This window comes from Xiphophorus hellerii, chromosome 9 (assembly GCF_003331165.1).
Source record: "Xiphophorus hellerii strain 12219 chromosome 9, Xiphophorus_hellerii-4.1, whole genome shotgun sequence".
Taxonomy (NCBI): Eukaryota; Metazoa; Chordata; class Actinopteri; order Cyprinodontiformes; family Poeciliidae; genus Xiphophorus; species Xiphophorus hellerii.
In genome coordinates, this window is record NC_045680.1 from 29,196,373 (window position 1) to 29,221,803 (window position 25,431).

The following is a 25,431-nucleotide window of genomic DNA, read 5'->3' on the forward strand; positions in this document are numbered from 1 at the left end:
CGACCACATTTCTTCCTGGAAGACGATGGTTCCCCACCATCCTTCCAGTTTTTAATGATGCGTTGGACAGTTCTTAACCCAATTCTAGTAGTTTCTGCAATCTCCTTAGATGTTTTCTCTGCTTGATGCATGCCAATGATTTGACCCTTCTTAAACAGACTAACGTCTTTTCCACGACCACTTTTGCCATGGTTGTTTAAGAAATGAGGAGTTACTCATTGCATCAGCTGGGGTTAAATAACTTGTTGCCAGCTGAAAGATAATCGCCTATGCAGTACTTATCCAATAGGAGGCTTGTACCTATTTGCTTAGTTAAATCCAGGTGGCGACTTTTTTTTTGGCCAGGCAGTGTATAACAAATCTGGCAATTTTGTTCCCCAGACCAACCGAGTCTTCCAGACTATCAAGTGGAAAACACCCTAGGTCTCTGCTCATCAGTTTTCTGACATTATCTTTTATTTTTATGTTGTGATTGTTGTGAAGCACTTTGGTCAGTTGAGACTGTTGTAAACTGTGCTATAAATAATTAAACTTTGACTTGACTTTTATTGTTTTTGATATTAGATTATTTTCTTTACTTGGACATAGCTTGGCAGCGTTATTTACTGAGTTACATAATTATGATAGTAGGGGATTGATTTTTAAAAGATTTTTTTTTTTTATTTCCTATCCTATGTCCTATCATCACTTTAATCCCATACCTCTAAGGCAAGAGGGTCAAACTCCAGTCCTCAAGGGCTGCTGTCCTACAACTTTTAGATGTGCCTCTGCTGCACCATCTGAATGGAATAATTAGGTCATTAAGACTCTGGAGAACTGATCTACACAAGGAGGAGGTCATTAAGCCATTTCATTCCAGTGTTTTGTATTTGTGGCACATCTAAAAACTGCAGGACAGGGGCCCTTGAGAACTGGAGTTTGACACCTGTGCTCTCAGGCCTGTATCAAAAATATGCTTGCAGCTCAGGTGAAAGTCTTGTCTAGACTCTCAAATGAATTTTTCTTGTGCTCAATGTAAGTGAATCACATTAAACATGAGATTCTTGGTGCTACACTGCTGGTCTAAGGACAACATACTGTAGTCCTCTGAACCTCAACATTAGCTGTGTTGAAATTGTCTACAACGTGGCTCTGCTCCTTACGGTGGCCCTGAGGTGCAAAGCACAACAACATTAACGAAGCACAATTACAAATTCAAAAACACAACAACATTAACGAAAACACAACAACATTAACGAAAACACAACGGAAAAGGTATGTCCCAGTGGGAGACCTAAGAAATCGCTGATTGGACTTCAGCTCGTTTTACTTTTGAACCGGAAGTTATTCTGGTGTGCTTCGTTTTAATGAGAAGCGGGAATACGGTCACGTCGCAATGTTTTGCCCAAACTGCGGGAAAGAGCTGGTTGAGCCGTCACCAAACTTCTGCAGCAATTGCGGCAAGAGGCTTCAACTTCAGGAAATATTTATGGAAGATACTCCGCAATGTTCAAGTAAGTTAATAAGCATAAAGAAATATTTATGTTTCTTATGGATGTAGCAACTTGCTAACGTTAGTGGTCTCCAGACCGTGTCCACTGTCATTTAGTTGTTCATTGTAAATGCAGTTAAAAGTACACAAACTCGATATAATACAGCAGCATGGTATTAGCCATATATAGAAAAAGCCCATCTAGGGACAAGTGCTGCGAATTAGCTGTTGCTATTGCACTATGACGTAAACATGAGACTGCTGTTTTGTTCAGTTTGTCTATGTCGCTGTATGTCTGTCCCTACCAAATAAACCAATTAAATTAAAAATAGTAAGGTCCGTTACAGCCTTAGGCACTGCTTAAGGCTGTGGTCCGTTAAGGTCCGTTACAGCCTTAGGTAATTTGTGTCGTTCGTAATACATATCGTCTGTTTGCATGAATGTGATGTGCAACATTTTTTCTTTACTTTACTTCTAGCACAACAGCCTGTTCCATCCTGCCCTGCACCAGCCCTCAGCACCATCCTTGAATACAGAAAAAAGAAAAATGAGGAGCGACAAAAGTATTCTCTTGGGAAAAAGGGGTTAAAGCAAAAGGAAAAAATGAAAGTTCGGGTAGGTCCGGTTTTGTTCCGACCAAAAACAAGCAGCTTTTAAGTAGACTTGCTTAAAGAAAGTTCCAGGTAGCAAAACTATACAGAATAATTGTTTAACAGTAACAGCAAACTGTCAATTAATGATAAGTCAAAACAGTAAATCATCTACTGATTAATTATTGCATAATAATTTTCCAATCATTGTTCTGTTTGCATCAGTTCAAAAGTAAAAGCTTGAAAATGACTGATATTTGTCATGAGGTGGTGCGGGTGAGGTGGTGAGGCAGACGCTGTAGACCCAGATGAGGTGAATAAAGGAAGTTTAATGATGAAAATAATGTCAAAAATCCAAAAACCTGGCAGCACAGTTGAGCAGAAGGCTAGGGCTCAGCACTGGTAGCAACAGGCTACACGAATGGACAACGACAAGACATTGACAAGGACCCGACGAGGAACAAGGAACACAGGTGGAGTTAAATACACGGGAGGGTAATCACAGAAACGAGACACACCTGGGAACAATCAAGGGGAGGACAGGACAACGAAGAGACTAAGGACACAGAAAACTCTAAATAAACACAGAAAAACACAGATCCTGACAGTACCCCCCCCTCAAGGGCGGCTACCAGACGCCCAAAAAACAAAAACACAACAAGGGTGGGCGGAGGGGCGCTGGACGGGGGGCCAGAGTTCAGAAAAAACAAAAAACAACCCACCGTTGTGGGTGGAAACACAGGGAGGGCCAAGAGTCCATAAACAAACAAAAAACTACCCACAGGGTGGGCGGAGGCAAAGGAGGCGGGAACCACGGAGGTGGTCTGGCGGTCGTCCGCGGCGGCGGGAACCACGGAGGCGGTCCGGCGGTCGTCCGCGGCGCTGGAGGCGGGAACCACGGAGGCGGTCCGGCGGCCGTCCGCGGCGCTGGAGGCGGGAACCACGGAGGCAGTCCGGCGGCCGTCCGCGGCGCTGGAGGCGGGAACCACGGAGGCGGTCCGGCGGCCGTCCGCGGCGCTGGAGGCGGGAACCACGGAGGCGGTCCGGCGGCCGTCCGCGGCGCTGGAGGCGGGAACCACGGAGGCGGTCCGGCGGCCGTCCGCGGCGCTGGAGGTGGCGATGAGTCCCGGGGGCCGCCCACAGACGGCGACGACGAGCCCCCCGAGGCAGGGTCTCTGGTCTCGGGGGGTCTCGGTCGGAACGCTGGGGGTCTCGGTCTCGGGTGGAACGCAGGGAGTCTCGGTCTCGGGTGGAACGCAGGAGGTCTCGGTCTCGGGTGGAACGCTGGAGGTCTCGGTCTCGGGTGGAACGCTGGAGGTCTCGGTCTCGGGTGGAACGCTGGAGGTCTCGGTCTCGGGTGGAACGCTGGAGGTCTCGGTCTCGGGTGGAACGCAGGGAGTCTCGGTCTCGGGTGGAACGCAGGGAGTCTCGGTCTCGGGTGGAACGCAGGGAGTCTCGGTCTCGGGTGGAACGCAGAAGGTCAGGGTCTCGGGAGGAACGCAGAAGGTCAGGGTCTCGGGAGGAACGCAGAAGGTCAGGGTCTCGGGAGGAACGCAGAAGGTCAGGGTCTCGGGAGGAACGCAGAAGGTCAGGGTCTCGGGAGGAACGCAGAAGGTCAGGGTCTCGGGAGGAACGCAGAAGGTCAGGGTCTCAGGAGGAACGCAGAAGGTCAGGGTCTCAGGAGGAACGCTGGAGGTCAGGGTCTCAGGAGGAACGCAGAGAGTCTGAGTCGGAACGCAGGGAGTCTCGGAAGGAACACTGGGAGTCTCGGAAGGTGCGCCGGCTGGAACGCCGGCTGATTCGGCCTCGGGTGCGCCGGCTGGAACGCCGGCTGAAACGGCATCGGGTGGAGCTGGAGGTGCGCCGGAGTGGAGCCTCGGGGCCGGCTGCGGGGGCGAGCCGGAGCGGAGCCTGGGAACCGGCTGCGGGGGCGAGCCGCAGCGAAGCCTGGGAACCGGCTGCGGGGGCGAGCCGCAGCGAAGCCTGGGAAACGGCTGCGGGGGCGAGCCGCAGCGAAGCCTTGGAACCGGCTGCGGGGGCGAGCCGCAGCGAAGCCTTGGAACCGGCTGCGGAGGTGACAGCTCCGGAAGGCGACGAGGGGCCGGGTCCACCGGCGGCTCACGTCGCTGTCTCCGGGCTGACCGTGGAGGTGGCGGCTCCGGAAAGCGACGAGGGGCCGGGTCTGCCGGCGGCTCACGTCGCTGTCTCCGGGCAGACAGCGGAGGTGGAGCTGGAGGTGCTGGTCCCGGAACTGGAGCAGGATCTGGGCTGGCGGAGAAACTGTGCGGCTTGGGAGGCAGAGGTTCGCCAGCCATGACGGCTAGAGCCGCCATACGCTCCCACTCTGCCTCCCTCTGCAACTCCACCAACCCCGGGTGCGGAAAACGAGGAACCCAGTAGTCCAGTAGGAGCCCCAAGCGGATGGCAAAACCGAGCCGTCTGCAGGCAGCGTATGGTTTGGCCATCGCCTCCTTATATTCCCTGATCGTGTCCGTTAGCTCCTTTAACTCCTCAGGGTCCATGATGAAAGGTAAAAATAGCGTGCCTCACCGTTCGGTCTGGTCGGGTCCTTCTGTCATGAGGTGGTGCGGGTGAGGTGGTGAGGCAGACGCTGTAGACCCAGATGAGGTGAATAAAGGAAGTTTAATGATGAAAATAATGTCAAAAATCCAAAAACCTGGCAGCACAGTTGAGCAGAAGGCTAGGGCTCAGCACTGGTAGCAACAGGCTACACGAATGGACAACGACAAGACATTGACAAGGACCCGACGAGGAACAAGGAACACAGGTGGAGTTAAATACACGGGAGGGTAATCACAGAAACGAGACACACCTGGGAACAATCAAGGGGAGGACAGGACAACGAAGAGACTAAGGACACAGAAAACTCTAAATAAACACAGAAAAACACAGATCCTGACAATATTAGTTAATGGATCTATTTGGATGTTATTGTAACATAATACAGGAGGAATTAAAAACAAAAAGAAAACAACAGAGTGTTCTCTAAAACAAAACATTGCTCAGTCTTCCACATAATTTTTTTTTTGTTTTCAGATAAATATTGGCTTGATGACCATTCACAAGAATGGTCTAAAGCCACAGCGTGGAAAAACCATTTTCCTTGCAACAGATCCAGATGTCTCTGCCACACCTCTGCTCAGTCTTGCTGCTAAAAAAATGAAGGACTTCAACAAAGATATAAAAGATGGACCTTTCCTCCTTCTGTACCCAGATGGGACAGAGGTTATTAATATCCCTGGGACACAAACACCGTTTACTCTTGCAGCTTATAAGGCTGAAATTGGCAAGTCATACCAAAGGATCTCTCTTTTCCTCTGCTTGAAAAGGGACTTTGAAGAAGGTAAGCCCAGCTGTTTGTGTGTATTGTTTGGCACATTGCACTAACTTCAATACATGTACATTTTAAAACTGTGCAATTAAGCATTGGTGGCATGAACCAATCAAGTAAAAAGTATACATAGATTGGCTCCTAAATGTAAACTTACTTCCTGGAAACTTGATAGCTAGACACTCAGTTATTAGTTTTTACCAGTGCTGTGTTTATGCTTCCAGATACAATGTAATATAGTTGACCGAACACGGTACTATCACTTAGTAGAAGTTAAATTGGCTTGTTTTGTCTTTTTTTCCTTGTTTATCAGTTGGAAAATTGTCAGACTCGTCCGATTCCGACCCAGAGGTTGTTATTAGAAAAAACTCCGAGTTTGATCTTGCTGATACACTGGTAAGTACAACTTAAAATGTATTTGGTCTTTTGTTTTTATTTGGTTGAGTGACCACAACAAGAGCATTTTACCTAAGCTTCATAGGATTATGCCAATGTTTTTATGTGAAATTGTGTTTCATTTTCTTCAGCCATGGGAACCTATGGATGAAAGCAGTCCTTTGCAAAAGGTGGCAGAAACAGAGTAAGTTATATTTTAGGTACATGCCATAGCATGGTGTGTGTATGTGTATCAAAAGTATTATAGCCTTCAGTGAATTTTCATACAGTATGTACTGGTGACATGTTGAATGTGGATATTTTTAAATTATGTGGTTATGGGAACATGTCCTGGGAAGTATTTGTATTTTTTTTCAAGATGTTTGTTTTTAAATGTTGAATATACTGGCGTGAAAATAATTATTACACTACCCTTGCTTTCTTCAATGTCTTATACATTTTACAAGTATACAGTTGTTTAGATAAATATAACAAAAAGGTTCACAAGAGTTTCAGTAAATAACTTTTGTCAAATAGTTTTGCATGTTTTTTGCGATAATGAGTAAAATCACTTTGCTTCTATAAAGATGGCATTGTAGTGCCAAAACTGCTTTTAGGCATTCCATGTTTTAAGTTATGTCTGTTTTAGTCAGATGACGGACAGAGGAGTTACAGTGCAATAAAATGATTGAGACATTGAAGAAAACTGGGTGATCCCATAATTTATACTTTGACAGCATATGCTCAAAATACCCAATAATATGTTTTTTCACTGTCCTCTAAGGAATGGTGTTGGGGATCTTGTACTTGCAAATGAAGTACAACAGGTACAAACTTTTTATTATCTCACACAACAATCCACAGATTTTTATCTCAAACCTTTAAGTAAAATATTTAAATATTAAAATAACTGCAGGTTAGTCAATCATTAAGTTTTACTCTTGTCTTTTCTCTGTTTTCAGGTTATAGACTTGGATAACAATGGCAACAATCCAGGCACCAGTCAATGTCTCACTGTCCAGAGCTCCTGTTACAGGTGTGTAGGGGCTTCTGTCATAAAAAAGAAGTGTGTTTGTAGTGTCATCATGACAAAGTAATACTGATACATCTATTGTAAATTTATGTACTTTGGATGTTGTATATGTAATTTCTGACATAAATTGAATGTTTTGTGAAGAAAAGTTGGAAGTACACCTTTATGCTTTTTTTTTTTTTTTTACCTCATCTATATTGTGCATGTTTTTTCTCCACAGAGACTACACCACTCTCTTTGAGCCCATTGTTATTGATGATGATGATGAGATTGAATATTTTACAGAAGACAAAAAGCAGGACCTGCCCCCAGAAGAACATTGTTAGTAATTTTAATATTTTGTATTAAATTAATCTGCATCCTGGTCCTGAACGTAATTACATAATGCTAAGTGTGATCAATCAACTGTTTTAAAATAAGTTTATTTTTTTCTAGACAAACAAACGTGCAGCCACATGATATTATTGCAGAACTGGCCAAGAATATTGACCACAAGAAAGTCAGCCGGTTCAACATATGTTGTACTGATGTGTGGGATGGAGCTGTTCGGGGCTTTCAGAGGAGCACATACTCCAACAAGAACGACATGTTCATCAAATTTAACGATGATGCTGGCTGTTTGGAGGAAGGGTTGGACACAGGTGGCCCGAGGCGTTTGTTTCTCACACTTCTTATGGCCATTCTGAGAAATCGTCCTATCTTTGATGGACCCCCAGAAGCTCATTACGTTGGGTGCAATTCGAGAGGTGAGTCATTTTTGGGTTAGTGAATCTAACTAACCTTAGTTAGTGAAGTGGTAGTACTTCTAAAATAAAAATTTGCAGAAACATGTGCTTATGTGTCTGTCATAAGCAGATCTAAGATTTAATTACCCACAGTAATAATTTGCTCTGTACAACAGCTGCCAGGGAAGATGAGTATTTTTTAGCAGGAAAGATGATTGCTGTATCGATTGTACATGGGGGACCGGCACCACATTTTCTCTCAAAGAACCTGGTCAACTACATGATAGGGAATCCAAGTTTCAGCGCCACTGTTGAAGATGTTCAAGATGAGGAGATAGGGAAAGTTCTAAAGCAGGTAGGAAATGACCTAGGTTTAGGAAATAGATTTATTGTATGCCAACTGGAGATTATTTTCACATTCAGATTAAGATTAGGAAATTATTATAACAAAATAGTAATTTCGTTTTCTCAAAGCTTGACAAATCTTTTTGTTTTGAAAGGCCTGATTTCAGCCTATCTCAAGAAATGTGAAATCACAAATGCACAAAATGTTTATGCTATTTTTGTATTCATAACGAAGAAGTTGTCAAATTGATAGTTCTGTACTTCTTCTTATAATAAACTGCTTGTTTTATAGGTCCTGGAAGCTGAATCAGATGAATCTCTGCTAAATATAATTTTTCAAAACAGCGGGATGTTCCAAACTGCTGGTTGCTTCAGAAGTGTGAAGACTTCTGAGAAGAAAACTTTTGTAGAGGAGTATCTCAGATGGTACATCCTTGACAGAAACCACAGTGCCATTCAACGGTAATTACTAAACAGTGAGCTATTAATATTATATTATGTTATAAAGATTTTAAAACTATTCTAAAGTTCGATGCTCAATACTCAAGATCAATGACATATTTCCAGTTGTTCACACCTGCCACTGATATCATGACGTTGTAATTTACTATGAAAAACTAATTGGGTATAAAAAAATTGTGATCAAATTATAGATATGAAATTACTTGATCCGATATCAAATTTAACAAGCTTCTTTCCTTAATTGATTTTGTTTTTTATCTTTGGTTGGTAACATCTTTGTGTGTCCTTCTGAAAAATTATGTGAAATGTTGTAATATATTGAGCAATACTTTCCAAATTCTGAGTTTCACCACTTTTATCATCCATTCAGAATTTTATGTACAATAGGTATAATCTTCTTTTGTCATCATAAATATATATATATTTTTAATCATTGTCAGATTAATCATAGGTATGGCACATGAATAATTTTTCAATGGGATTTCTAAAAATATACTGTTGCATGAAACAATTTTGTTTTTTTTGCACAGTGAAAACATTTTTTTTTAAAGTTTGAAATGATAAATTTTTACTTTTAATGATGATTTTTGAGCACTGTGAAAGGTTAGCTTTACTTTGTATATTTAATTTTCTTTTCTTTTTAGACATATTGTACTACAATGTGGTTCACATTTACACAGGACTTAGAATACTTCATATCTATGCTATGAATAAAGTGCAGTGCGTATGTTTTTATCCTTAACAGATTCAAAGATGGACTGGCAAGTCTGGGGTTTTTCGCTGCACTGCAACAGCATTCCAGTGTCCTGTCCCCAGTCCTATGTTTCTCTGCCAAGGCCCTGACTGCTTCAGACTTGGAGACCATGTTCAAACCAGATCTCAGCCCAGTAGGAACCAATAGGCGGCAACAGGAGGGCAAAACTATCGTCTTCTGGGCAGATTATTTGCTTGATTGCGAAGGTTAGTAAGGACGGATTGTGTTTTATTCTAAAATTGTTTTTTTTCCTTTGTTTTATTAGGAGGAAAGCATACATAAAAATAAATCATTTGTGCAATGCATTATCTATTAACTACATTGTTTTTAATTTTTCAGAGAAAAACACTGCTGTATGTCTAGAGGAAGTCCTGATGTTTGCTACAGGTCTGACAGCGATTCCACCAGCAGGCATGATGCCATCCCCACATCTTGAGTTTTTGAGTGATTCACCCTTTCCTGTTGCAAACACCTGTGCAAATACACTGAAACTGCCACTTTTGGAATCTTACGCTGCTTTTAGGGCTAACATGGACTTTGGAATACAAAATGCTCCGGGATTCGGATGCTACTGAAACTGAAAGAAGAGATTTCTTGGCAGTCTTGTTCTAATGCTGTTGGCATTCAGCTAATTTTGTGATGGTTGCTCCATGGGTCCATGTTGTTCTCCATTTCTGGGTGGCAAAGCCTTGCCATAATTTCTGAAAAGATTAGATAATATGATGTCCTTTTCAAAGTGATAGCTTTGAAAGGGACATCAGCTCATGAAGTCAACAATCCGTTAGGGCAAATTCTGTATTTTTTTTTAGAGTGGTGTATGTCTGGTTTAGGCTCACGGTCCGGGCATTTCTAATATGTCCATAATATAGTTTTTTGTATCATCTTAAAAGGGGATACACTCAGCTTTCATTTAAGCCAAGTTTTGAATCTGACCAACTCAGGTCACCAGAGCTTGTTAAAACAAAATAACATGAATCCTTTTCGCCTAACCAAGAAACATTGTTTGTAATCCAATGGTATCCAGGGACACAAGAGTTGACAACTGAAATACTCAGACTAAGAAATCTTGAAATGTACCAAATCTATACTACCATGCAGTCATGTTTTTATGTGGTTATTATGGATTACATAATGGTAGGCTAATCTAAAAAACAGTATATGGTATACATTTCCATCAATGCCTTTACATAGAGTTATTTTGTGGGAAGAATAAATTTACACTGTTATATAAGCTGTAATCAGACTACTTTTCATTGTGTCAAAGTGTCATTTTGTTGGTGTCATCCCATATACTTGAATACCTGCAGAAATGTGAGGGGTGTACTTACTTTTGTGATACACTATACATTAACAGCTATAGGTTACTTGTACATAGATAACAGATGTCCTAACTTGTGCTAACAGCACTTCTGCATTATTATGTAATGTCAAACATTATTTCTATTTGTGAAGATGTCAATTACCTGTGAGGCAAGAGATAGAGTTCGTTTGGAATCCCCCCAGGACATGATGCAAGTCTGCTTGGCCGGATCCTGTGGTTATTCCAGAGATTTTTGGAATATTAAAATGATTAAAAGATTGTCTGTCTTTCTCCATGTCCATAACATTGAAAGCATGCTCTAAATCTATGTCAAACTGAATATCGCATCCTAATTTTCCACGTACAAACTAAAAATTTGTATAGCATCTGTAACCAAACAATGAAAAATTCTAATTTGGAAACAAAATATTTGCTAAAGCCTTATGAAAATAAATGTTTGAAACTAATTCAATATGGCATGTTAACTGGCAAAACGACAGCTATGTGACTGCCAACTCCATAGGCACTTCCTATGGAGTTGCCATGACAACAATAAACAAACCATAAGCTTAGAAGTAGCTTTCACCTCATCCCTTATTTATAAACAGTAAAAGTATGTAACGTCTATTACTCCATAACGATTTTTGAGTACTCTACCCATTTGTGTGTAATACTAAAATTAATATCACAAATATGTATTGTAGTACTTACTGCAGAACCTGCAAAATTTGCTTAACTAACATAGAGCTTACGTGTACTGTATGTTACTAAAGTCACCAGAACCTTGTTTTTCACACGAAGAGTTTGGACCTACTTTACAAATCCTTTTTAAACTTAAGACTGTATGCTTCCACGGATTTCAGACCGTGATCAGCTTTCGCTGTACTTGACATCTGAAAAACACAGATATGTACCCACCTTCCTCTTCTGAAAAAAGACCACCATGACTCGATGCGTTGATTCCCTGTGGATGATCCGTAACTGTGGCTTGATGACCCAGCATAATAATCCGTATGCGCATGGCGGAGGGTACACTGTATTGCTGCCACAGTCCCGTTCTCTGTGCCAAGGTCTGTTTGTAGTCTCATTGGTATCACTCCAAGACTCTTGACACAGTTTATATAATGCTGGGCAATGACAGCAGGATTGTTGTTTGTTGCCCCACAAACAAGCCACATCATTCTTCTCGAAAATCCATCAATGCATCCTGAGATGGCCAAGCCGAATGGCTTCAGTTTGTCGTAGCCGTCTACATGCCATATGTAATTGGGCCCCATAGAGTGATAGGTGCGCCTTGTAAATCTCCTGCGAGTCCTCAGAGCGATGCCTTGAGGGTTCAGCTGCCTCAGCAGTCTCATTACAACATCACGTTTGACACACAGGTTGTGTTTTTGTTTGAGAACTTGCCACATGGTCCGATAGCCAAATAATTGCCCTGGTCCTCTCAGCTCGGCCGTAATGGCACGCCTCACTTCCCGAAGTGGAGAGTAGTTGCCTCTTCTATGTAGCCCCGCTTCTTTTAAATAAGTCTTTAGTGAACGCATACTAACTGACACTTTGTGGTTGGTCCGAAGCATGTCCAGTATCACCTCATATGTATGTCCTGAGTCAAAAGACTCTCGAATAGCAGTAGTAAGGTTTGGATCACCGAGAACATTCATGTTATTAAAAAACACGTTGTAGCCAGAATAACTTCCGGTTCAAAAGTAAAACGAGCTGTAGTCCAATCAGCGATTTCTTAGGTCTCCCACTGGGACATACCTTTTCCGTTGTGTTTTCATTAATGTTGTTGTGTTTTCGTTAATGTCGTTGTGTTTTCGTTAATGTCGTTGTGTTTTCGTTAATGTTGTTGTGTTTTTGAATTTGTAATTGTGCTTCGTTAATGTTGTTGTGCTTTGCACCTCAGGGCCACCGTAGCTCCTGGATGAAAAAAAAACAAATGGTGAAGAAGTTGCCATAAAGAGATAAGGTCATTCACATTACTGTGTGTTTGAATATTCTTATAGACTCGTTTAGCAGAGATTCCATCATCTGTCAGTGGCCTCTGGAGCTACACTGTCGATACAGCTAAAGTCAGAGTGGATCATAACATCTCACTCAGTGAATTAAGCGTCTGAGCCACAGCGGTAATCATTCGTTGTCCAATAGGAATCAGTTCTTGTATTTAGATCTCTGCTAATCTGGCATGTTCCCAATAAGAAAGATGTTGCTTGTCTTTGGAGACAGGGATCTGTCTGATTTGTGGGGTGACTGTGGTTCATTGGGTAGAGTAGTCATCTTGTGATTGGAGGGTTGTAGGTTTTATTCCGGCTTCCTCCTGCCGCATGTCAATGTGCCCCCGGGCAAGGCACTTAACCCCGAACTGCCTACCCATCTGTGTATTGGTGTATAAATGTGTATGCATTCCTGAGTGCGAATGAGGGTTGAAAAGAGGGTTTCAAAGCACCATGGGCTGCTTGCATCCTAAAGGGGAAATATGTGTCTAATGCAAACAAGTGGGAGCAACCAAAAGTAAATCAGATGGGACAGGAACGTCCTAATTTCCCTGCAGCTTCCAGAGGGTTGTGGTGTATAGACAACCCTCGTGCTAACTGAGGGTTAGCACAGGGGTCACTAGGAATGATGTTCACAAATTATTCTGCAGTAAAAACTGTTGTGTATATTGATGTATCAATACCAGTTATCTTCACTATCCAACCATCCAATCTGCTTGTAAGCGACTCTGAGATTATAACAAACACTGAGTCGTGTTATAAAGGAGGATGTGAAAATCATTGTCTGCTTTTTAAACCAGCTGTGTGCAGCTCGTATGCAGAGAAGAATGTAAACAGGCTGAACACTACATTTATTTCATGTAAGCCTGTTTCATGGTTCAACAGACCACAAAAGGAACAGATTGAATACAAAAAACTGCATGCCAGTGAAAAAAGTCAATTTTTGCAACCAAAATATCTATTTAAGTACTCTTAAATGTATTTACATGCATTTGCACCAGCCCTGTTTAGTCCGCTTTAATTGAACTCTAGTTTTTGTCTAGAAAGTCTGGTTTGTTTGGGAAGGCGTGAATACAAAATCAAACGCTGATGCAGACCAAAAAAGTGAACTCTGGTCTGTCCACAGACCTAGGTTCTTGATTCAATTTACATGAACCCTTGCACTGTTTGAATGAACATGTGGATGCAGATGGCCTTCTGCTCAAAAAACAGGAAGTGGACTACAGCAAGGCATTCTGGGTAAATACAACCAAACAAACGAGAAGGACCTCGCTGCAGCAAACAGAAAGGGGCGGGGACGGACCACTGTCAGTCTCATACCTTATTTGGAAATGGGACCATTGCACTCCGGAAGTGAAGGAGGCGCCATTTCCTATATTATCCGTGGCCTCCCATTTATATTTTCTTTTGAAATCTGTGATATATCTTCACCTTTAGGAAGGATTTTCACTCTCAGCATGTATTTTAACTTCTCTCTTCTATTTACTTAAGCGTAGCTCACAGTTTTTAACTAATTCTGTAGCTTTCTATGTACTTCTAAATCTGCTCCATAGTTGCATCTTTTCGGGCCTGATACTGCCTCTAGTGGCCTAACAAAAGAAATAAGGAGATGAAAAACAATAAAAATATCGTTTACAATGTATACATAAGAAATTTAATTGATCAAAAGTCAATAACAAACAAATGAATTAGGTACAGAAGAATAACAACCCATGTCGTTACAACCAGGGTTGTTAAACAGATACAAGCAAAAATTCACATTTTTGTTTTTACGGTGCCATGTATATTATTCTGAGAGACTTTTTGTTGGTTGAGTCTTATATATAGGAAAAAATAAGATGAAACTATTTAGTCTATCAACGTGGTAATTTTCCTTCGACTCTAAAACGATAAAATAAATCACATTCATAGAATCACATCATCAACAATTTGTGAATAGAGCAAAACACTTAGCAATCTATAGGTACAGTAAATGTTATCATTTAGACTGGTTAAGAATAATAATTGCACTGCCAATAAATGACTTCAAATAGATTTTCTTAGTTACCAGAGGAACAGAATAACACCTTCATGAGCTCAGAGGTTAAAACTGATGAATAAAGAGGATGGATGCTCTCTGCTAAAATATTTCTTGCCGTCTTTCATGTTCTTTAAGCAAACAGTTGAGACAGAGTTGTTTTTTGTTTCACTACTATTTACCTGCTGTTATACCTGCCATCGAAAGTTTTTTTAAAAGATTGTCTGTTAGTCTGTAGCTCATGTGACCAAACCAGCTGAGGAGATGAAAAGTTAAAACTTGAGTTAAAATGTTATTTTAACTTGAGTTGAGTTAAAACTGTTAAGTTTTAACATTTTAACTCAACAACCTCTACCTAACTAGAGGTTGTACACAAGCTTTAGTTGGGTAACCTCAAGATCACTAGGTCTTCTTAAAAGATAGAGTCTCTGAGAACAGTTCTTAAAGACACAGTGTTTTCAGCAAAGTTGAGCTGACTGTCCAGGAACGACACAGGGAATTTAAAATTTGCCACAGTTTCAACAGGTTGGCCATCAAGTGGAGTCACTTTCAGTTTTTTTTTATCTCATTTACTTAGCTCTACATCCTTAAGAAAATGAAAAGGTATGTTCTTTTGTGAGGAAATATATTTTTTACGGTTCCAGTAATGCCAGAATTAATACACTGCTCAAAAAAATAAAGGGAACACTCAAATAACACATCCTAGATCTGAATGAAAGAAATATTCTCATTGAATACTTTGTTCTGTACAAAGTTGAATGTGCTGACAACAAAATCACACAAAAATCATCAATGGAAATCAAATTTATTAACCAATGGAGGCCTGGATTTGGAGCCACACACAAAATTAAAGTGAAATAACACTACACGCTGATCCAACTTTAATGTAATGTCCTTAAAACAAGTCAAAATGAGGCTCAGTATTGTGTGTGGCCTCCACGTGCCTGTATGACCTCCCTACAACGCCTGGGCATGCTCCTGATGAGGTGGCGGATGGTCTCCTGAGGGATCTCCTCCCAGACCTGGACTAAAGCATCCGCCAACTCCTGGACAGTCTGTGGTGCAACGTGACGTTGGTGGATGGAGCGAGACATGATGTCCCAGATGTGCTCAATCGGATTCAGGTCTGGGGAACGGGCTGGCCAGTCCATAGCTTCAATGCCTTCATCTTGCAGGAACTGCTGACACACTCCAGCCACATGAGGTCTAGCATTGTCCTGCATTAGGAGGAACCCAGGGCCAACCGCACCAGCATATGGTCTCACAAGGGGTCTGAGGATCTCATCTCGGTACCTAATGGCAGTCAGGCTACCTCTGGTGAGCACATGGAGGGCTGTGCGGCCCTCCAAAGAAATGCCACCCCACACCATTACTGACCCACTGCCAAACCGGTCATGCTGAAGGATGTTGCAGGCAGCAGACCGCTCTCCACGGCGTCTCCAGACTCTGTCACGTCTGTCACATGTGCTCAGTGTGAACCTGCTTTCATCTGTGAAGAGCACAAGGCGCCAGTGGCGAATTTGCCAATCCTGGTGTTCTCTGGCAAATGCCAAGCGTCCTGCACGGTGTTGGGCTGTGAGCACAACCCCCATCTGTGGACGTCGGGCCCTCATACCATCCTCATGGAGTCGGTTTCTAACCGTTTGTGCAGACACATGCACATTTGTGGCCTGCTGGAGGTCATTTTGCAGGGCTCTGGCAGTGCTCCTCCTGTTCCTTCTTGCACAAAGGCGGAGGTAGCGGTCCTGCTGCTGGGTTGTTGCCCTCCTACGGCCTCCTCCACGTCTCCTGGTGTACTGGCCTGTCTCCTGGTAGCGCCTCCAGCCTCTGGACACTACGCTGACAGACACAGCAAACCTTCTTGCCACAGCTCGCATTGATGTGCCATCCTGGATGAGCTGCACTACCTGAGCCACTTGTGTGGGTTGTGGAGTCCGTCTCATGCTACCACGAGTGTGAAAGCACCACCAACATTCAAAACTGACCAAAACATCAGCCAGACAGCATAGGTACTGAGAAGTGGTCTGTGGTCCCAACTGCAGAACCACTCCTTTATTGAGTGTGTCTTGCTAATTGCCAATAATTTCCACCTGTTGTCTATTCCATTTGCACAACAGCAGGTGAAATTGATTGTCAATCAGTGTTGCTTCCTAAGTGGACAGTTTGATTTCACAGAAGTTTGATTTACTTGGAGTTATATTGTGTTGTTTAAGTGTTCCCTTTATTTTTTTGAGCAGTGTAATAAATAATAAAGACTTTGTGGTATTCTGATTTAGTAATATAATTATATTAGTTGTGTTACCACCCCCACGCCACTAGAGGCAGTATCAGGCCCGAAAAGATGCAACTAAGGAGCAGATTTAGAAGTACACAGAGAGCTACAGAATTTGTTAAAAACTGTGAGCTACGCTTAAGTAAATAAAAGAGAGAAGTTCAAATACATGCTGAGAGTGAGAATCCTTCCTAAAGGTGAAGATATATCACAGATCTCAAAAGAAAATAAAAATGGGGGACCGCGGATACTGTAGGAAATAGCGCCTCCTTCACTTCCGGTGTGTGCATTGGTCCCATTTCTAAATAAGGTATGAGACTGACAGTGGTCCATCCCGACCCTTTCTGTTTGCTGCAGCGAGGTGGACTTGAAACAAACGCACAACAAAAAAAGAGAAATCCTCCAATTAAAATCTCACGTTACTCCATTTTTTTTTTTGCATTTTGTAAAGAAGGAAGTTGCACTAAGTGCCTTCTTAAGATGATTTTGTTTCTTCAGTAGTTCTTGGTGCTGCTCCCCCAAAGGTGAGGAGGTGAACAGGTTTTTCTTGACAGTGTAGTGTGAAAGCAAACCGCAGCAGCTGAAAGTGTAATGTTGCAATTTTGGTCATCAGTTGAACTGAGTCTACCGGACCACCAAGTGTGAAATCACCCTTACGGTGTCTTGGTAAAGGGAACACTTGTGAGATTTGTTAAAATGGCTGAATATCAGTAGATTTGTTAGTGAAGATGGTATATAGCACAAATAGAAATATTCAGGTTTGCCTTATAAGAAACACTTTTAGGTTGATTATTTCTTTGAGGATTATTCTAATGAAGCTCCAAGCCTCTATCAAATTATAGTATGATATAGTATGCTAACATGATCTCTGAAGATTTTACTTCATAAAGTGATGGAGGAAAAAAATGAATAAAGTAAAAACTGAGGTTTTAATAAACAGGTGAGGTCTTCAGGAAGAACAATTTGGACAAATTTGGTCCAAATTGTGATTTGTATCTTCTCATTTACAACATATTTCATTTGTAAATCATTACTGGTGTTCATCCATTTTCTTACACCCTTGTCCCTAATGGGGTCAGAGGGGTGCTGGTGACTATCTCCAGCGAACGTTTCGGGTGAGAGGCGGGGTACAGCTTGGACAGGTCGCCAGTCTGTCACAGGGCAAAACGGAGACAGACAGGACACACAACCATGCACACACACACTCACACCTAGGGAGAATTTAGAGAGACCAATTAACTTGACAGTCATGTTTTTGGACTGTGGGAGGAAGCCAGGGTACCCGGAGAGAACCCACCATGCACAGGGAGAAGATGCAAACTCCATGCAGAAAGACTAAGGGGCCGGGAATCGAACCCAAGACCTTCTTGCTGTAAGGCAACAGCTCTACCAACTGCGCCACTGTGCAGCCTTACTGGTGTTCAATAAATCTAAAATAAAGAATTTTAGATATTTTTTTCAGAGCAGCAACAAACAAAACTAGTGACCAAAAGTATCTGCTATGTTGACCTAGGCCAGGGGTCGGCAACCTTTTCTATTCAAAGAGCCATTTGGGACCGCCTCCCAATGAAAAGAAAGCACTTGGAGCCACAACCCATTTTGACGTCATATATATAAAACCTATATGCTACGTACAAAAATCGATACTATGTTGCGTTTATGAAATCAACGAACTGCTGCAGAGAACACAGAATTTTATTTCTGCATGTAACAAAATGCATTTTACACTTTATTGATGCTCAATTTCAAACAAAATACCCTCTGTCTATTTGGGTCTTTGTATTTAAGAAATAAAAATCGAAACTTACCAAACCCGCACTGAAGGAAAAATAGAAACAGAATGCAGTCACCTGTCCTCCTCTTATTCAGGAGATAAAAATCAAAACTTATCCAAATATTATCCACCGGCACTGAACGAACCAAGTAAACCAAAAAATGCGCAGTCTGCTTCTGTGTCCCGTAGTACGGTACGGAGCCCTCTAGGGGACATGGGGAATTTTTTTCTTTTGCGTTCCCTCGCAAAACTTTTGTGTTACCTCACAATACTGTACTGGTCAGTTATGCAGCATAATTGAATACTGTAAGCCTTTCTTACGGTGGGCGCCGTACTTTATGCTTTAATGGTTATGTGAGGTTTTTCCATAAATGTTAGTAGCCTATTTTTTTGTGAAATATCTGAAGTTTTATATCTTTCTTTAGGATAGAAAGGCACCACAAACCTACGATATAAACAGAAACCTTCCGTAAGTAGGAAAGAAATAAAAATACATTATAATTTGGACTATTTCTGAGTTATTATCGCGGGAAATAAGTCATCTGACAGTTTTGATTGTGTCTCTGTTGTGTTTGTAGTCTGAATGGTTTAAAGAGCTGCTTTCAGTGCTGCTCCATCTTAGCCTTAACAGACATAAAAATACAGTAAAAAATAAATTGATTTTCAATCAGTGTTTTGCACCAAACAGTTTTTACTATTAACAAGTTTTTATTATTAAAAACACGACAAACTAATGATGGTAAAGGACCGCACTGGGTTAACTCGGGGAATCTCATCTGTCCTTGTATCAATCAACTCCAAACCTCGCAAAACACAATTCTGTCTTTGTTCTGTCACAATTATCGATTTATTCCATTTTGATGATCATGCTCCAAACTTTGCAAGGACTGACCGCCCCGCTCACCGCTTCCTAATACACACAAAGCCAGTATCCTTCCCATTCATACCTGGTGACGTCACTCCCACGTCGACACACCTAAGTGTCAAATCCGCTGCTCCTGTCATATCAATAATTACTTATTTCATTCATATGGCTCTTACAGAGCCTCAGTGAAAACTTGTTTATTATTATTAACTGTTTGGTGCAAAACACCAGTGGTGGAGAAAGTACTCAAAAAATGTACTTAAGTAAAAGTACAAATACACAGGCAAAAATGTACTCAAGTAAAAGTCAAAGTACCACATTAACATTTTACTTAAGTAAAAGTAAAAAAGTACTGGCTTTTAAAAATACTTAAGTATTAAAAGTAAAAGTACTTGCTGAATACATAACCTAATCGCTAATATCATTAAGTGTGCCGATAGTATTTAATTTGAATACATCATAAATGTGCCATTTTAATAAACAATGTCACAGATTAAACATGTTCTTATTGTGTTTATTCTCTGTAAGAGTTTAGACTTAGATATGTGATTCTATGCATCATAATTTCAGGGATGGAAACATCTTATTTCCTGTCCTAACGTAGCATGAACTTCATTAGTGACATTTATTTAGAAAGAAATCCAACTGAAAGGGGATGGAACGAAGGTGTGGGGGGGAAGACATGCAATCGAGGAGCCACGTAGCAGAGTTGTAGTCAAGACCACTGAACACGAGACCAAGACCAGCGCCCTGCGCTACATGACACAATAAAATGAAGTGCACCTATCAAAATTGGTTCTCAGATTGATCTGAAAGATCCACATTTCCATAAAAACACCTAGATATAAATACTTAGAGCTGAAATATATTTAACCAGTATCAATTACAACTCATTTCATTCTGTTTTGCTTTCATCGCTGTGCTACAATCCGCAGAGGTCGCCTGCCATCCCTATAAAAATAACGCCCTGGGCGGTTGCCCATATTGCCTATGTCAGAAACCACAACTGTCTGCACCATTAAACCATGAAACATAGCAATTAACTGTAATTGCTATGTTACAATTACAGTTGTAATTGTAACATTACAACAACACTATGAACACTGTCCAACGGCGCAACAAGCAGAAGGAGCACCATGACTGTTCTCATCCTCCCTCCCACTGCATGTTTGCCACCATGACAGGAGACAAAATCAATCAATGAGCATGCTCTGTGTTCATACGTTCAACTTTTACTTATTCGGCAATTAAATAAATGTGTGTGTGTATATATATATATATATATATATATATATATATATATATATATATATATATATATATATATAGCTATATAATATATATAGCTATATAATATATATAGCTATATAATATATATAGCTATATATAGCTATTGCAGTGTATACAAGAACAAAGAACGGCTCTCAGTGAGGCTTCAGTCCCATCAACCTTAGTAAAGATCCGTCCAGAAGAATCGGATCGTTCCTGAATCCACACAATAATTCAGCGCATGAGTGACAACTTTTTTTCATCGCAGATGCAACATGTGTCTCAGTACAGCTAGCTTTGCTAGCATCACGTCCACAGATCTTACCTTTCTTTAAGCTTTCCTTCCAAGTGACGCTAAAAGTTGGACAAAGTCCCACCGTCTGTGAAAGCGAAGCGCTGCTGGTTTTACATGTCGTCATATCTTATGATTTATGCAGCTACTATCGATTAGTTAGACATCTTCTCCCGCTCAGAGGAAACCACTGCGCATGTCTGGAGCTTAAAGGGGGAGGCGATGGGTGACAACAGACACTAAGTCACGTTATTGCTTGGATTTTACGGCGCCACCTTAAAGTCCCTGAACTTCATATTTTAACGGACAAAAAGAGAGCAGTGCGACTTGGATGTAACGAGTAACGCGACACTTTTGTAGAAATGTAGTGAAGTAGAAAGTACAGATACTTACTGTAAAATGTAGTGGAGTAAAAGTAGAAAGTACCCATTATTAAATCTACTTAAGTAAAGTACAGATACATGAAAATTGTACTTAAGTACAGTAACGAAGTACTTGTACTTCGTTACTTCCCACCACTGCAAAACACTGATTGAAAATCAATTTATTTTTTACTGTATTTTTATGTCTGTTAAGGCTAAGATGGAGCGGCACTGAAAGCAGCTCTTTAAACCATTCAGACTACACTGTAAAAAAAGTCAGTAAATTTACGGTAAAAAACTGTAAAAAACCAACAGTTTTTGACCGTCGTATCCAAAAACATTGCATTACCGTAGAAATTACATGGAACTACCGTAAGTCGAAACTGCAAAGAAAGTCAGTAAATTTACGGTAAAAAATTGTAAAATGCCAGCAGTTACTGACCAGAATATTCACAGCATTATACTGCCGTAGAAAATACATGGCATTATCATAACTGAATAAACATATATCCTAAATAATTGTGACAGTCACGAATGTAGAAAATACAGAAATATAGTGTAAAAATATAAGTAATTGTAAAGTTCTTAAAAAATTGTAATATTGCCAGCAGTTAATTACCCTAAACTTAACAGTAGCAATCAGCCAAAATTACAAATTTTGCTGATGTTTAGATCTACAATGTAAAAGCGTAAACAAGACTGCAAAATAATTTTTTACAAAGAACAGAATGCTGGTGTGATATTTTGGTTTCTTTTTTAATAATGCCTTTAATACACCAAACTGAAATCTCAGCAGTAGACCAGGCATCGATCTGGCGATCCACCGATTGCAAAGCAAACTCCTACAGCCAACGCCACCATCATTTATGAGAGCATTTGATCATTAACATTAAGAGAACTGTATGTTAGCCCCTCTTGCTTGAATGAAGCTGAAGTTGGTTTCCAATTGCTGCTTCCAATTTGGGAAATGGCTAAAGGGCAATTCCACCTAATTTTTCACTGCAATCAGCATCTTTAATTTACTCTAGCTAAAAAACTACAACACCTAGACTCTTCAAATCTGGACTAGATTATTCTCAACTCATATCAGAATATTTAGAACCAAGTGTGGGATTTGTAAAACCTTTATCTGATTTGTGAAACTTCAATAAAGAACAATTCTAGTGTTATCCAAAATCATACAAGTTGTAAAGTCACCCATCATTGAAGTTTCACAAATCCCACACTTGGTTTTAAATATTGTGCTATTAGTAGAGAATAGTCTAGAGCAGGGGTCCCCAAACTTTTTCCTGCGAGGGCCACATAGCTGTTCCTTTCTCTGCTCGGGGGCCGGTCTTAGTTTTTGGAGAAAGATACCTTAGAAACTTATTGTCGGCGGGGGGGGGGGGGGGGGGCTGTTCTGTCTTTGAAACTGTCGACGGGGGGGGGGGGGGGGGGGGGGGGGGGGGGGTGGGGGGTTGCTGACTACGACACATTCGCGGTCGCTTTTAGATAGATTTTTACCCAGAATGGAAATGGAAAAAACCGTGAGTGAAACGGTGACTGGGACTGACTAGTATATATTTGAGGGAAAGTTAGTTTAACATCTGCTCAAGAGCCCCCTGGTGGTTGAAGAGAAATCCACAAACCAGAAAATACAATATATGAAAAAATACACTGAATGCTCTCTGGTATGAGGAGGCGGGCCAGATCCGGCATTGCCAGACCAAATGACGCAGGCCGTAGTTTGGGGACCCCTGGTCTAGAGAGTTTTTCATTTTGTTATTGTGATAAATAGTAGGGTTTACAGTAAATGGAGACTGTTATTTGTCATGTAAACAAATAATTATCTAGTTTGCATTGCTGCTTGATCCTTCAGCATCAGCAGCAAGATTCTTTTAACTCTGTTCCTGTAGTGGTGTCCTGAACTCAACACAGTAAAGTCACTGTGCTAACTAAGGTTGCTAACTAGGGTGCTGAGAGCCCAGTAGGCCTGGTCCTTGTCAAGATGCTGCTACTGTCTTTGAAATCAAATTTCTGCTATTTTTGCACGTTCAGGAGGAGAAGGGCAACACATCACAGGTGAGTCCCTTTCACGGTTTCAACTGAAGTTAGCTAACTTTAACCAACTGACAAAGAAATGTGTAGTTTCTGAGCCATGCTGTTTATGTACATGCACTGCAGCTAGATATTTTTACTATATGGAACATTTAATCTTCACAGATGCAACACTTCCATTAATGTTTCTGTAGGAACGGCTGCATAGATTATATTTCTGGTCTACTTCAGACTACATGTGCTTAAAGTTATTGTTAATGGCAGAAGCAACTTTTTCCAAGTTTGGTTCAATAATTAATTTGAATTACTTTGAGTGTGAAATGTTCATGCATGCAAGTTAAATCTCTGAAGAACATGTTAGCTTTTGTTTCAATATTTTGGTAATACTTAGAAGTATAAAGCTTGGCATCAGAGATATTATTTAATATTTTCCTTTGACCTCTTGACTCTCACACCCAAAATACTTGCACTAAAGTCACTGGGTCCATGACAGTTGAAGGATTTGAAGATAAGAGAATTTAAATATTAATATTTTACAGCTTTTCTCAGTTTGGGTGCATCTCTCAGAACAGAATTGAAATTCTTAAAACTACCTGTTCAATCTTCAAATTACTGTGTCACTTCTGCACATCAAAACAATTAGTTTTGCAAGTTTTGCTTTTGTACATCATGTAGCTGGTTATGTACACTTCTATGCTTTTATAATTGTAATTTGCTTTTATCGTCTTGATCAAAATATGTTAACCCTCCTGTTGTCCTCGGGTCAAAATGACCCGCCACTGTGTTAAACCCCCCCCCCCCCCAAAAAATCCCCTAAATGTAATTTTTTTAACTTGAGATTTTAAGACTTTTCCTAGATTGGCCCAGACAATAGAAAAAGTTCAGTGTTGCTTTTATTCTCATTTCCATGTAAGCTGTACAAAAAAAGGTACAAAGATGGTCTTCAGGTCAAAATGACCCGTGAGGCAAATGGAGTTGAAATCAAGGTCACAGAGTTATTTACAAACCATAAAATGTTACAAAGTTTTAGTTGTGTCTCAGATCAATCAGTAGCAGAAGTGAGCAGAGAGTGGAAGGCCAATTTTCCGAGCCACAATGCCAGTCAAACTCTTTCACACCTACTCAAGACTGATGCGATTTGATGACCGTGAATCAAGACCAGCAAGACGTATGACAGACAAACTTGCAGCCATAAGAGAGGTATGGGACAAGTGGGTGGAGCGGTTGCCCTACCTCTACAATCCAGAGCCTGATGTAACAGTGGATGAGCAACTGGTTCCATTTAGAGGTAATCTGTTTTCATATTTGTAATAAAAGTGATTTTCACTATTGATTTCTTTGACTGTTTTCTGTGACACTGATACTAATCACTGATGCTAATGTCTTTTGTCCAAAGGTTGTTGTCCTTTCCGGCAGTATATGCCCAGCAAGCCAGCAAAATATGGGATCAAGTCATGGGTGGCTTCTGAATCAAGCTATGCTTGGAAAATGCAAGTCTATACTGGGAAGTCAACCAGTGGATGCCCAGAGAAGAACCAGGGGTTGCGAGTTGTGCTTGATGTGACAGAGGGACTGAGGGGTCACAATGTGACATGTGACAATTTCTTCAACTCTTATGAACTCGGACAGCAGCTCCTGAAGAGGAAGATCACCATGGTTGGTACAGTTCAAAAGAACAAGCCTGAGCTCCCACCTGCACTGCTTGGGTCAAAGGAGAGAGAGGTCTTCTCCTCAAAGTTTGCCTTCACACCCACCACCACTCTAGTTTCCTACCTCCCAAAGAAAAACAAGAATGTAGTTCTTCTGAGCACACTGCACAAAGACGGCGACATTAGTGACCGTGAGGACAGGAAGCCAATCATCATCCTGGAATAAAACCGAAACAAAGGAGGTGTGGACAACCTAGATAAGGTGATTGGAGCATATAGCTGCAGAAGAATGACTGCCCGCTGGCCCCTGGTCATCTTCCACAACATCATTGATGTGTCCTCCTACAATGCCTTTGTGATTTGGATAGAGATCAACCCAACCTGGATGTCTCATAAGCACAACAAGAAGAGGGTGTTCCTGGAGCAGCTAGGAAAGGCACTTGTAACTCCACTCATTGAAAGAAGGAAGCATGTCCCCCACACAGAAGCCTCA

At 41.3% G+C, this 25,431-nt stretch overlaps 3 protein-coding genes and 1 long non-coding RNA gene across 4 annotated transcripts in view; 3 read left to right on the forward strand and 1 right to left on the reverse strand.

The window, feature by feature from the left end:
• The window catches only part of LOC116726052 (uncharacterized), a 591,833-nt gene that overhangs the window by 147,021 nt on the left and 419,381 nt on the right, over positions 1-25,431 (forward strand). The gene's annotated exons all lie outside the window — the stretch shown is intronic.
• LOC116725903 (rho GTPase-activating protein 39-like) overlaps positions 1-25,431 on the forward strand; it is a 103,627-nt gene that overhangs the window by 23,559 nt on the left and 54,637 nt on the right. The gene's annotated exons all lie outside the window — the stretch shown is intronic.
• Positions 1,211-9,313, forward strand: LOC116726056 (uncharacterized). Its single transcript, XM_032572557.1, has 11 exons — positions 1,211-1,493; positions 1,950-2,086; positions 5,119-5,425; positions 5,727-5,809; positions 5,941-5,993; positions 6,573-6,615; positions 6,751-6,824; positions 7,042-7,142; positions 7,257-7,567; positions 8,184-8,353; positions 9,099-9,313. Exons 1-9 carry the CDS (start codon positions 1,376-1,378, stop codon positions 7,505-7,507), a joined length of 1,167 nt encoding a protein of 388 aa, XP_032428448.1. The 5' UTR covers positions 1,211-1,375; the 3' UTR covers positions 7,508-7,567; positions 8,184-8,353; positions 9,099-9,313.
• Positions 10,666-25,111, reverse strand: LOC116726079 (uncharacterized). Its single transcript, XR_004340539.1, has 3 exons — positions 25,101-25,111; positions 22,298-22,304; positions 10,666-10,817 (listed from the first exon to the last, which is right to left on the reverse strand). It is a non-coding gene; the product is annotated as an uncharacterized LOC116726079 (long non-coding RNA).

Bases quoted from the DNA above. Each gene is read 5' to 3' on its own strand.
- LOC116726056 (XM_032572557.1), top strand. From the start codon at position 1,376: ATGTTTTGCCCAAACTGCGGGAAAGAGCTGGTTGAGCCGTCACCAAAC. The intron at 5,426-5,726 runs GTAAGCCCAGCT...CTTGTTTATCAG, and splicing joins GAAAAGGGACTTTGAAGAAG to TTGGAAAATTGTCAGACTCG. The intron at 6,825-7,041 runs GTGTGTAGGGGC...TTTTCTCCACAG, and splicing joins GTCCAGAGCTCCTGTTACAG to AGACTACACCACTCTCTTTG.